At 39.7% G+C, this 14,795-nt stretch overlaps 1 protein-coding gene across 3 annotated transcripts in view; it reads right to left on the bottom strand.

The window, feature by feature from the left end:
• Positions 1 to 14,795, bottom strand: part of MEGF10 (multiple EGF like domains 10) — a 127,642-nt gene that overhangs the window by 38,095 nt on the left and 74,752 nt on the right. For all 3 annotated transcript variants that reach the window (XM_063454148.1, XM_063454147.1, XM_063454149.1), the window contains exon 10: positions 385 to 559. In XM_063454148.1, the coding sequence (XP_063310218.1) occupies positions 385 to 559 (175 nt within the window). The remainder of the gene's footprint in view (positions 1 to 384; positions 560 to 14,795) is intronic.

The raw sequence follows: 14,795 nt of genomic DNA, 5'->3' as shown, positions 1-14,795 counted from the left end.
GTGATAGCTAATCTTTGTCTCTCCTACTATGGTCTGTTACGGAACTACTGCCCACAATAAATTGAATATCAAATGTCAGCAATCATTGAATTAATGTGTACAAATTGATTAATTAGGTTGTAGCCAGCAGGCAGCAGAAACACAATCAGTGAAAGAGACAGGACCGACATTTGGTATGCCATCTTTATCCTTTTAATAACCACACACTAGGATTTTATTACAGTAGTGAGGTGGTAACGTCTGCCTTGGTTAAAGCTGGTTGCACATCCCTTGTCCTCTGCTAATCTAAGCCCTTGTTATCATTATAGACTCTCGGGATTCAGAGTAACAACTCGACTACCAAACACAAGGGGAGCAAATAAAAAAGCTCAGACACTGATTTACCGTAAAACCAGGGGCACAGATGCATTTCCCAGTCACGCTATCACAGTCTGCACCGTTCTGGCAGCTGCAGATCTGCTGACAGGATTCTCCGTAGAAGCCTGGGGAGCAAGTCTCATTGCAGTATAGACCAGACCAGCCAGGATTACAGCCACATTCTCCAGACATAGGATGACAGCTGAGAGGGACAGGATGAAAGAGACAAATGAACAAATGATTCCAACTCTAAACATGACACCGATGGCAGCGTTTACGCTGGTTCCCTCCACCATTGTATTAGGACAAAAGCAGTGACAAAGTATTTTCCAATAAAAAAAAAAAAAAAAAAATCACAATACTAACATTTAATTATTATAATAATATAAAACACGGACGATAAAGTATTCTTTGTGTTGAGATGTTGTCAAGACTGTATATATTAAATTATTATGCAGTATTTATTGTACCTGTTCAAATCACAGGTCCAACTTGGCCTGTCATCCTTCCGAGGTCAATAAAAGGAGTACCAGTGTGTTAGGAAATGACAGCATGTTTGTCCCAGAACATAACTGAAAACTAGTGTAACCATCTTGGTTCAATCAGTTATATTTAATATCATCAAAGTTATTATTAATATTATTAGTACACAATTCTAACATTAAATTAGATACATCCACTCAATATACAATGCCCCATTGATGCACTAAGGCGCTGGCATCCAGGGTGTCCGAAAGTCTGAGCCAACAAAGACTGCACATCCTCACTCACATGCTGGTTGCTGCACATGGGAAGTGACATATTTTACAGGCAGTTTGGGCTTTTGCTGTTCAATGCCCCATAAAAGTGTAGCAATGTCAAGGCTGCCTGAGACTGGTTTGAAAAAAAAAAAACAGACAAAGTACATATAGCCTGTAATGATCTCAAATCCACCAAATCAAAGTGAAATAAAAGCGTTATAACACCAAATTGGCTGAAATAATGAAGTTGTGACATTAAACAATGCAATACGTAGGGATTTATATGCTGAACCAAATTTGTGATTCATTAAAAAGATAATTGCTAAATTTTGGCTATGGTAGTTGAGCAGGTAATGTAGCCAAATTGGGATTATTTTCTAATTTGGTTTAAAAATCTGCAACTCATTTTTAATTCTTCACAATTCTGTTTAGTGAATAAAGTCCTTAGAAAAAAATGTTATTCAAAGATAACCTTGAGCACTCAAGGACAGAAGGCATTTCAATAGATAATGTACTAACATAGCCTGACAAATGCTTTGGGGCACACAATTCTTAGAGAATGTCATAATAAATGTGGCTGTTTACAGCCCATAAGGATTGAATTAAAAGAAGCAGCCTAATGAGTTTACCTTATGCGAAACACTTGGAAAGGACAGAGATATGTTAAAGTGTTGACCTTTGCATGGAGGGTCTGAATCTTACATCCCATACCTGGTTTGGAGACCATCTGTCTCTACCTGGAACAGAAAGTCCATTGACTCTTTAGTTGCGGCAGCTGTTACTGCATAACTAACTGACACTCTCAGCTGTGCTAGGAGAAACATGCTAAAAACTAACACAATAGAACACTTGTAGCACTTTCTCTGGCAGAATCGCTCCTCTCACTATATTAGAATCAAATCAAATGTTCTGTCAATAGAAAGACTGTTGTTTTAAAAGTATTTTGGGTTGGATGCAGCAATGAAGTGTCCTCTAGGTGTCCTTCCGTTTTGAATGACTGAAGCTGCATTAAAATGGCTCCATACCCTGAACAGTTTGTCATTCACGTTTGTTTAATGTCTATCATAAGGATATTTAAAGGGACATTATAGTCATCAAAACAACTTTAGCTTAATGAAGAAGCTTTGGTGTATAAATCATGGCCCTACAGTCTCACTGCTCAATTCTCTGCCATTTAGGATTTAAATCACTTAGTTTATTATTATTATTGTATTATTTATATATAGCGCCAGCAAATTCCGTAGCACTGTACAATGGGATATGGAGCCCTAGTCACACCTTACTGCATGTGAATTACACAGTCTTCCTAAAGTACCTGAGAGATAAAGAGACATCTAATATTCGCACTTTCTTTAATGCAAATTATTTTTAATCTAGAAATTCTTATCTCCTGCATTGTTAATATCTTGCTAGACCTTGCATGAGCCTGTCTGCGATAAAAGTTCAATTTAAAGAGAAAAATATATATTTGTTAAACTTCTAAAGTAAGTTAACATCTAATCGAAAATGAAACCATTTTGTTTCCATGCAAGCTGTGTGTGTCACACCCAGGGGAGATGTGGTTTGTGCTGCATGGACAGAAACAAAAGTGATTTTACTCCTAAATCTTAGAGAATTGAGCAATGAGTCTTCAGAGGCATGATCTACACATAAATCGGCTTCATTGAGCTCGAGCTGTTTTGGTGACTATAGTGTCCCTTTAATGTAGTATAAGTGACATATTTCGGACAGTTTAACAAGGTGGCATAGCATTTATATGCTGAAAGGGAGAAATCAGTTCAGGAATGTTTACTATTCCCTACTTTGTCTTATGTTTTTAGTTAGAAACAGGTTTTTAAAAAATGGGAACAAAATACAAAGTTGGAAAGAGGAAGAGAAAGCGATTGAGAAAATGTAAGAATGGCGTGATAGCGCCGTGTTAATGAAAAAAATCCTTCCTCCAAGAAGAAAAAGGTTAGATAGAGCTGGCCAGCACTTTACATGTCAAGTACATCAATGTGAAGACTTGATTAGTGTCTAAGTAAACACTATGGACCTGGACCAAATGCAGATCTCCTTACATCGTCTAGGCAGCCAATCCCGAAGAAGGCATATGTAATAATGTTCCATTGAGCATGCCATTTAATGATGATTTCCTTAGCACAATTCTGAGCTTAAATGACTAAAATCAAGGCTAAATTAGCCAACCTGTATCTATAGCTGAGCTGAAAAAAACGTTCAAAATCAGCATGTTTAATTCTAAACCAGAAAATACAGTTTACCAGTACTCAGTGACTAAACTCCTAAACACAAAATGTGAGTGTGGATACTATGACGGTAATATAATATCAATCTATTCTGCCTTTTTGAATCCGAGACAAATTACTCCTATGCTTCTTTTTTTTTTTAAATCAAGATAACAACCCAACAGAAATTACTTTAGAAGTAAATTTTTTTCATCATTTTCTAAATTTAAAAAAATCATATAAATCCTTGCATAAACTGCAAGTTAAATATATAGTTTTAAGTTATGTGGGTAAATCTCTGAGTGGCTCCAAATTCAGGCACACAAGGGGTCAAATGGCTAAAATTTTCTAGATTTTAGATGTAAAGTTGTTTATTCTTTGTCGGTTTAAGCTTGGAATCCTAAATGATTTAGCCTCAGTCTTCCTAGGTAGGTGGGAAAGCTGAAATGAATACAGTGCATAACAAGTGTAGGAATTTCAGGCATATTAATGACGAAGGTATTTGTGGAAATGACATTTGTATCATATCAACTGCACTCATTTAAATACCACTTTGGTTACACAATCCAACACTTGCAAATCCAGGTTTACATGTACAGGCTTGTTGGACTCCCACCCAAGTTACTGCATGCTGATGAAACAGACGCGGACGCCTCTGACACATATACCACTGTAATGCAACGTCTGGGCTAAAATAGTAGGATTTATTCACATTATGTAAACGGGAGCATTTCTGACACAGGCCGAAATTTTGAAATTTTGTTTGAAATTCAACATAATGTACTTGTAAAGAGTAATTCACTTATTTGCAAATGTCATAATAAACAGGCTGGAAACAGTAAAATTTGAAAATTATTCAATTTCAATACATTTTGTCTAAATCGCAAAGTTCACAACAATTTCCATGTTTAGTAAAGTGAGCCCCTTTGCCCTTCGCCTGCCGCACATTAGGCGAGGACACAGGAGTTCTGTATATGACGTTCCTAACAATGATTGATAGGCAGACAAGACTGAGGCACCCAGTTCCAAAGTAGTATGTGCTTCAGCAAGTAATTATATTTCATATATTTGTTAGGTATGAACAATTCACAATGTACAGAGCGTATAACATTATTGTTTATACCTGACCAAATAATGTTTCAATGCAACTACTGATAGAACAAGGTCATCAGGACGTACTTGAAAAACAGAGTAATCTGAATGTTCCTTTCCTGGTTAACCCGTTAACGCCGTTGCGTTCTATGCCGTCCTGCATTAAGTGGGTTTTAAAGCCGTTGCGGCGGTACTCACCTCCGCCGCGATCCTCTTCTGGAGGGCTGCCTGACAGCCCAGGCAGCCCTCCCCCGGCAAATGAGGCCCCCAGGGGCCATGTGATGGCTCTCAAAGAGCCATCACATGGCCCCCTATAAATGGCTGTGGATCTGCCAGCAGGGGGACTGTCTGAAATGTCAGACAGTCCCCCTGCTTGTGGGAAAGTAAAAAAAAATATTATTAGACATGTTTAAAATAAAATAGAAATGTATTTATATATATAATATATGTATATATATTATATCTATAATATATATACATATATTATATATATGTAACGTCATACAAAGTGTATTTTAATATTAATATAAGTACATATATTAGTATTAAAATACACTTAGAATGATGTTACATATATATAATATGTATATATATTATATATAATAGATATATACACATTTATTATATATATATGTATAATTACAATAATAAATAAATAAAATAATAAAATAAATAAATAAAATATTGAAACAAAATTTAATATAAATTATATATTCATATGTAATTTCATTCTAACTGTATTTTGTTGTTAATATATATATATATTGGTAACAAAATACACTTAGAATGACATTCCATATATATCTATCTATATATAAAATACAAATAACCGCAAATATATATATATATATATAAATACATATAATTACATAAAAGATTACATTAGTATACACGTAGAATTTAAATACCTATAAATGCATATATATTAAAATTCTACATGTATATTTAAGTAATCTTTTAACATAATTATGTGATTTGATTACCGTATATACTCGAGTATAAGCCGAGTTTTTCAGCCCATTTTTTGGGCTGAAAAACCCCAACTCGGCTTATACTCGAGTCACTGTCTGTATTATGGCAATTTGCATTGCCATAATACAGACCGGGGGAGAGGGGGGCTGGCAGAGCTGTAACTTACCTGTTCTGCAGCTCCTGTCAGCTCTCTCCTCCTCTGCGCCGTCCGTTCAGCACCTCGGTCAGCTCCCAGTGTAAGTCTCGCGAGAGCCGCGGCTCTCGCGAGACTTACACTGTGAGCTGATAGAAGGAGCTGCACGGACGGCGCAGAGGAGGAGAGAGCTGACAGGAGCTGCAGAACAGGTAAGTTACAGCTCTGCCAGCCCCCCTCTCCCCCCCACTGAACTGCCACTGGACCACCAGGAAAGGAGCCCCCCTCCCTGCCATATATCAAGCAGGGAGGGGGGACAAAAAAAAAATATATATGAATAAAATAAAAAATAATAATAATAAAAAAAAAAAAATTAATAACAAAAAAAAGGGGGATAAGGACCACTATGGGAGGGAGGGGGGGGGGTAAGGACCACTATTGGAGGGAGGGGGGTATAAGGACCACTATGGGAGGGAGGGGGGGTATAAGGACCACTATGGGAGGGAGGGGGGGTATAAGGACCACTATGGGAGGGGGTGGGATAAGGACCACTATGGGAGGGAGGGGGTATAAGGACCACTATGAGAGGGAGGGGGGGGGGGTATATGGACCACTATGGGAGGGATGGGGGGGGATAAGGAACACTATGGGAGGGAGAAGGGGGATAAGGACCACTATGAGAGGGAGGGGGTGGGATAAGGACCACTATGGGAGGGGAGGGGGAAGTAAGGACCACTAGGGGAGGGGAGGGTAAGGACCACTAGGGGAGGGGGGGGTAAGGACCACTAGGGGAGGGGAGGGTAAGGACCACTAGGGGAGGAGAGGGTAAGGACCACTGGGGGGGGGGGTGAAGGAACACGGGGGTGGGGGGTAAGGACCACTGAGGGAGGAGGAGGGGAAGTCAGGACATATGGGGGGGGAGGGGGCGGCAAAAATGTTTTTGCCTACGGCGGCAAATATCCTTGCACCGGCCCTGCACACACTGCATTCACACACTGCATTCATACACACACACTGCACTCATGCACACACACGCTGCACTCATACACACACACGCTGCACTCATACACACACACGCTGCACTCATACACACACGCTGCACTCATACACACACACATACGCACACACTGCATTCATTATACACACACTGTAAATAAATATTCAATTAATATATTTTTTTTAGGATCTAATTTTATTTAGAAATTTACCAGTAGCTGCTGCATTTCCCACCCTAGTCTTATACTCGAGTCAATACGTTTTCCCAATTTTTTTGGATAAAATTAGGGGCCTCGGCTTATATTCGGGTCGGCTTATACTCGAGTATATACGGTAATTAAAATTTGATTGACATGCCTGACAACACAGGGAGAAAGTACAGAGAATTTAATTCGCAAGCACTATATTTGACCCTGTAACTCTCCAAGACACCATAAAATCTGTAGACAGTGGGTATTGTTTTACTCAGGAGACTTCGCTGAACTCAGATATTAGTGTTTCAAACTGGTAAATTGTATTACAACGATGATATTTTAAGTAAAAGTGAAGTTTTTTGCATTTTTTACAAATGATTGGCACTTTTATGGACTATATTATTGTTGTAATATGTTTTACTGTTTTAAAACACTAATATTTGTGTTTAGTGAAGTCTCCCGAGAATAACAGTACCCCCCATGTACAGGTTTTATGGTGTTTTGGAAAGTTAGAGAGTCACATATAAGGCTTGCATTTCATTTTTTTGACATTGAAATTTGCCATATTGGTTATGTTGCCTTTGAGAGCAAATGGTAGCCCAGGAATGAGAATTACCCACATGATGGCATACGATTTGCAAAAGTAGACAACCCAAGGTATTGCAAGTGGGGTATGTCAAGTCTTTCTTAGTAGCCACTTAGTCACAAACACTGGCCAAATATTAGTTTTTTGCTTTTTTCACACAAAAACAAATATGAACGCTAACTTTGGCCAGTGTTTGTGACGAAGTGGCTACTAAAAAAGACTAAACATACACCACTTCCAATACCTTGGGTTGTCTACTTTTTCAGATGGTATGCCATTATGGGGGTAATTCTCATTCCTGGGCTACCACACCGTCTCAAAGGTAACATTACTAATCTGGCAAATTTCAATTTTAAAATGGAACGTTCTATATTTGACCCTGTAACTTTCCAAAACACCATAAAACCTGTTAACGGGGGGTACTGTTGTACTCGTGAGACATCGCTGATTACAAATATGTGCATTTTTTTTAAGTCAAATCTAACAGTATTATGACATTCACAGCTTAATGTCAGACGGAAATACAAATTTAAAAAAAATCTTATTTTCTCACATTTTTTTACATTTTATTCATAATAAATTATGTTCCATATATGAATAGTTATTGATAAATTAAAGCCCTATTTCTCCTGAACAAAATGATATATAATAAGTGTGGGTGCACTTAATGTGACAGCGGTGAATTACGATTGAACAGACATATAGCGCAAATTCCTTAAGGACACATGACATGTGTGACATGTCATGATTCCCTTTTATTCCAGAAGTTTGGTCCTTAAGGGGTTAAAGGTGAATTGTCAGTTCCCTGGAAATTACACAGTTGAATAAAACACTGAAAATCACCTATAACTTGTGTTAATATGTTTTCACGTGCCGCCCTATTTTTTCTTATAAATGTATATCAGTTAGCAAACAAAGTCAGTAAAGTCCAGGTACTGCCAGGTGCCCAGTTGCAGGATAGAGAGGTGATTTCAACATTTATATTTCACACCTCACACATTGTGTTAGATATAAGGAAAATAAAATGTAATATTAAAAATCCTGCAAAGTGACAGTTGCTCTTTAAAGGCGAAATTATTACAATTACAAGCCTTGCCAATGGTCCATAAGGGGTTAATATTCAGTAGAACCGATCTAGCTTCATTGAAGTAACTGGATTGAGATGAAAGTAATTCAGTCACAGAGCATGTTTCTGGGGGAACCTTAACAGCGGTTAGTAAATTTCATACATTTAATCAAAGTAACCAAAGCATTCTTAACAAAGCATAACATAATATTTACTGACAGATATAGCTCGAAAGCTGTTAATATAGTTTCACATCCAATTATGACAAACAAGGCTCTTTATTCATGAGACAACAAACAGAGACAGCAAAACCATCATTCCACTCTAAACCCAATAATAAAAGAGATGGACTGTAAAATCTTTTAATCGTTTCCTCCAAATTCAATTTAACACTTAATTTAACAGATGTGTCAACCATATGTGCACCAGACTTGTTTATACAAAATTCTACACTCTATTATGTTTTTATGTATAGCAGAATATCATTATTTGTCAAATTATAGCTAGAGAGTGATTTATTTTTCAAACTGTGTCCCGTTTTAAAGGTTAGTAGAGACTACTTTAAGTAAATCAGTATAGTTAGAAGCAGCAAGAGAATAGGGGTAATGTGATATAAACTAACAAATACCATTCAACTATGCATTAACGCCTTTTCTGTAGAAGGAAGAAGTCAAAAAGTGGAGTTGGAGGGAAATTGTGGGAATCATAAGGAAATTCTTAGTTGTGATACAGGAAGAATAGTAAGACACAACAGAGTAGAGTAGAAAAAATAAAATTGAAGAGGTAAGAGGACACTTAAAGGGATGCTAGAGTCACCAAAACAACTTTAACTTAATGAAGCAGTTGTGTATAGATCATACCTCTGAAGTTTAACTGCTCAATTATCTTCCATTTAGGAGTTAAATCACTTTTGTTACAGGTTAGGCAGCCCTAGCCACACCTCCCCTGGCTGTGACACTGCATGAAAATAATGATGGTTTAATTTACAATCAGATGTAACTTACTTTAAAAGATTTATCTCCTGCTCTGTAAATTTAACTTTAATTACATACAGGATGCCCCGGTAGCGTCCAGCAAGCGATAAACAGAGCAGGAGATGAGAAATTCTAAATTAAACATAATTTGCAAGAAGTGTAACATTAGATCTCTCTTAACAGGAAGTGTTTAGAAGGGATGTGCAAGTCACATGCAGGAAGGTGTGACTAGGGCGGCATAAACAAATTGATTAAACTCCTAAATGGCAGAAAATTGAACAGTGGGACTGCAGGGCCATGACCTATACATCATAACTGCTTTGTTAAGCTAAAGTTGTTTCAGTTACTATAGTGTCCCTTTCACAGCAAAACCCCAGCAAAAATTGAATTTTTAACATTTGTTTTAAACCTTGTCACTAATGGATGTCAGGATGATAGCACTAGAAACTATCCTTTCTTAACCCCTTAAGGACACATGACGTGTGTGACACGTCATGATTCCCTTTTATTCCAGAAGTTTGGTCCTTAAGGGGTTAAATGAACACTATTTTTTTTTTAAATAGATGATCCTGAATCCAAACACTACTACTAACACTCTAACTTTAAAAATATATACCGTATTTTTCGCTCCATAAGACGCACTTTTTTCTACCTCAAAAGTGAGGGGAAATGTATGTGCGTCTTATGGAGAGAATGTGTGGTACCTTGAGCCGAAACGCCGGAGTGCAGGGACGGAAAAGTGGATCGTGCGGCACGGAGAAGGGAAGGCTGCAGAGAGGAGGCTGCTGGGGTTCCGGTATTGCATCTGTCCGGCGGCGTGCTTCTTCCCCGCTTGTCACCTAGCAACTGGTCTCGCCGGGATTTCAGGTAAGAGATGTACGGCCACCTAGCTGAGCCTGCCGATTAGGCTTTCCTCACTTCAACAGCAGCGTTAGCAGTGATCAAAACTCACTGTATGTTTAATCAGTTATGGCTAATTATATTCCCACAACATGTTGTAATATGTTTGTAATGTATTACAACATATTACAACATGTAATTACATTATTAATATATATTGAATATAATATTATTATTTTTTTAAATTGTCAGCGATCAGATTAATGGGGCAGTTCTCTGAAAAGTGCAAGTTGAATTTTGCACATTTATTTTCCTTGTGTAATTTTATAGATCTTTCATGTGTGTAAGGAATGAATGACAGACAGATAGCAAGTGCATTATACCAATTTCAAATTATCGTGGCAGCCAGGCATGTGCTCATTATGTGTTCCCGTTCCCATTAAACTGAATATTTCTTGATTAAAATGGTAATGAGCTGGGCATTGTATGTAGACCATGTTAAATTCTATTGAAATAAGAATAAGAAATACCGGTAGTCTTGTGACATTTTTCAATGTCTGAATCGCTAGCTAGAATAATATCTAACGGGGGCGGGGCCGGGCCGCCGAGCCGAGCGGTCGCAGCGAAGCACAGCTCCCGCTCAATATACCCATTCTCCACGATAAACCGTGAATTTAGCTGGACCCAGCGACCCTCTAACACGACCTGCAACCTACACGGGCTACCGGGGCCGGGGAGAGGCTCGCTCCCGTAGTTCCAGTCCCCCGGAGGACGGGTCCCTTGCAGCAACTAGCAGGTACCTGCCTGGCGGTGAGTGGAGCGGACGGCCGCCGCTCCACTATCCTGCCCAACGGAGCCCGGAACCCACAAGGCACATCGGCGGGCTCGGCCCTGTTCCCCCCTCTCTGGGCCGGGGGGGTGATCCCGGTCCGTGCACCCTATGATCCATCGAGCACCCGCTCCCAAGATGGCGGAGACCGCATGGCAAACAATCCTGGCGAGAAAGCAACCGGACGTACCTGCCTCTCCTGATGCTGCACTCTGTATGAAACGGCTCCATTGATCTAACGCCAAAGGCTTGCACGTGAGGGAAGGGCAGCACCAACCCCCGCAGTACCAGAAGGAAATGACCCTGAAACGAGACAGTGCTGCCAGGCCCTGGTATACCCTACCATGCCGCTCTACCTCCTATGAGCGTGTAGAAATGACAAGCCTAACACCCTAAAGGCATCATGCAGAGACTCTCCCCTTACTAAATTCTGGGAGAAGATGGCACAAGGGGAACAGTAAGCTCAGACAGCCAAACTACTAATTACATTCCCACAACGGGGCTGGCAAGCATCCGACAGGGGCGCCCACTCCCTCCGGCAGACAGAGTCCAACAATGGCGCCGAAAGAGACGAGGCCAAGTAAGAGGCCGCAACCCAGCAGCTACAAGCGGTATCCCACCGCAGCAGAGACCCTGCAACAAATAGCCTGCCACTTAGGCAAGAACCAAAGACCCTCCGGAGTCGACACTCTACCCCACGGTGGGACCAGGCATCGCCGAGGGGGCCAAGACAGCACACACCGCACAGCACTCCCTACCACCACCCAGAAGCGGGTCCCCAGGATCGGCAGGACAACCACACCAGCATACTGACACCTAGTGACTGACCCAGAGCACAGAGCCGTGGCATCGGCTGAAATCACCATATTACACAAGGTGCAGCACCCGCAATATTTAGGACAGATCTTTAGGACATATCTCCAGGTGCTGCACTCCTGGATTAGCCCTGGATCAGAGTTGGACGCTCCAACCTTACCTGCACACACCGCACCCTGCCAGAGATGGGGTCTAAGCTCCATGCCCCCTCCGACACCCCGGACACACAACGCAGCTGCCTTGGACGCTCACTTGTCACATAACCTGTCGGTAGGCACCAGGGATGTAAATTTGTTAGTCGCTGCACTAGAGAGTCTGATAACATACCCACTGTTAACTTGCCATGCATAGTCATAAACGCAACTAGTTTAGCAATCTATAGCCAGAAGCAACTTGCCTAGATTAACCAACGACATAAGCATGGACACAGGAGCCTGGACTGGGCCAGACAAGCCTCATTCTAGACTTGTGTGCCTAGCTTTACTCACTCTTACGCCCCTGGGGAGCACTGTATGATTCGCAATTAAGGGTGGACACCTCAACGAGAACCATTATCCAAGCAACCTACCTAAGAGATATGCATAACCTCATGTTTTGTGTTACTAATTACTGCATCTAAGTTATATCAGTTGTATTTGTATTCTGTGGAGGCATTAGCTGAGCCAGACATGACATTTCCAACCAACATGTTACTAATCTGAACCTCAGATCCATAGCTTGTATTTTCAACTACAGCTCTGATATGGCTACAAATTCGGTGTGCTTTAGTTTTCTCTCTCTATAGTATTACCCTCGCTAATCGCATAACTGATCTGCACTCGCCACTGCGACTAAGCAACCTATTGCAAAGCCTGTTTATTTTGACTTTGTTCAGCTCTCAGATGCCATAGCCTAGTACTAGCCTGTATTTAAATAATCTGCAATGAATAATCGCTTTATGCTAACCTGCCGTAACTTTACTATTCTTAACATAAAATGAGGCTAACGAATATTTAGAGATGATATGTACTGCATTGTATTTCTCCCGACTTGTATGAAACTTTATCGTCTCCCCTCTTACATTCTGTATCCTCAAAATTCTATGCCTCAATAAAAAAGAGATTTACAAAAACAAACAAAAAAAAAAAAAAACGAATAATATCTAACAGGTTTATTCACTGTGAATGTCCCAAAGTCCAGACTTCTCTGTATCCTCTATGCTTTGGCCCATATGCTACGGTACTCTTTTATACAAATCCTTTCCTCACTGTACATGGCCCATGTGCTGAGTCCCCCCTGAGTTACCGTAAGTGGACACCCTTTGCCATGCTATCATTTTATCACAATCTGTAATGAATTTACTAAATTATGAGGTCATTAGGCAAAGCATGTGATGGGTGATGGGTACTGATATCACTTACGGTACTATAATTGCTATGATGCCATTATTTAAAGGTACGGTCAGCGCTCAATGGTAAACATTGGAGATACGGTACATTACTGACAGTTCCTTCATCACTGAAAGGAACGCATTGCTGTAGAGAAAGGCATTCATGATTTTATTGGATCACCATCATGGTGCTACAGATTTATGAAGCGATGTGGCCTTGCTATGCGCACCAAAACTAGAATTGCGCAAAGAAATACCAAAAGAATATGAATCTAAGATTCTTTCTTTTCATAAATTTTTTCATAAAGGAAGAAAAATGGGTTCGAAATTGGCCAGATTGGGAATATGGATGAAGTCCTGCTAACCTTTGATGTGCCATCTAATATGACTGTAGATCTGAAAGGTGCCAAAACTATCACCGTGAAAACCTTCGGACATGAGAAAACCCATTACATGGTTGTGCTGTCTTGTTGTGCAAACGGCACCAAATTGCCACCCATGTTAATTTTCAAAAGGAAAACATTTCCAAAAGAAGTGATTCCAAGAGGAGTTGTACATGTTCATGAGAAAGGATGGATGGACGAAAATGGAATGAGAGTATGGCTTGAAAACGTGTGGTCCAAACGTCCTGGAGGGCTTCTGAAAAAAACTGCCTTATTAGTACTTGACCAGTTTAGAGCACATATTAGCAAAACTACAAAAAAGTGCTTTAAAGAAGTGAAGATTCATCTAGCTGTAATTCCTGGAGGTCTTACCAGCCAGTTGCAACCTCTCAATGTTTCCATCAACAAACCATTTAAGGTCTTTATGCGAGAAGAGTGGAACAAATGGATGGCTGCTGGCAATCATGATCTGACACCTGCTGGACGAATGAAGAGGCCCACTATCACTCAAGTTTGTGAATGGGTGAAAACATCATGGCACTCTGTGAAGGAGGAAGTCGTTGTCCAGTCATTCAAAAAATGTGGCATTAGCAATGCTTTGGATGGAAATGAAGATGATATCTTATAGGAAGATAGCAAAGAAAGTGATGTCAGTGATTGTGAGCAACTGAGCTTCATAAATTCTGACTCTAGCAATGATGAGTTCTTGGGGTTCACAGAAGAGTACTCAAACCTTAAAGTCTCTCTTCATTTGTTAATGACACTGATGATGGTTCTTAATGCTGCTGTTGACTTAATGCCGCTGTTCACTTTACATGGTTGAAATATTATTCTGATATACCGGTAGTTTATACTGGTAGTTTATTAAATAGTTTAGTACGACATTTGATTCATAATATTTTTTTTTCTTGTTTTCCTCATCTAAAAACTAGGTGCGTCTTATGGTCACACTAAATATACTGTATTTTTCGCTCCATAAGACGCACGCACCGTCTTATGGAGTGAAAAATACAGTATATTTAGTGTTGTTTTTAAAAAACAAAAACAAAAAAAAACACTGCTGTCTGACTAAGAAACAAAATCAAAACTATATGACTGTGCTTTTTAGTATGGGGAAAACCTTTACCAATTTTGGATGTAAGCTTTCATTTTTTAGTGAACAGACTGATTGTATTGTACTCAGCCACAAACACTACTTTTAAGACTTTAAGAGTGAATGACAC

This window comes from Pelobates fuscus, chromosome 5, assembly GCF_036172605.1.
Source record: "Pelobates fuscus isolate aPelFus1 chromosome 5, aPelFus1.pri, whole genome shotgun sequence".
Taxonomy (NCBI): Eukaryota; Metazoa; Chordata; class Amphibia; order Anura; family Pelobatidae; genus Pelobates; species Pelobates fuscus.
The sequence above is the reverse complement of the archived record's forward strand: the minus strand, read 5'-3'. Positions and strand labels throughout refer to the sequence as shown.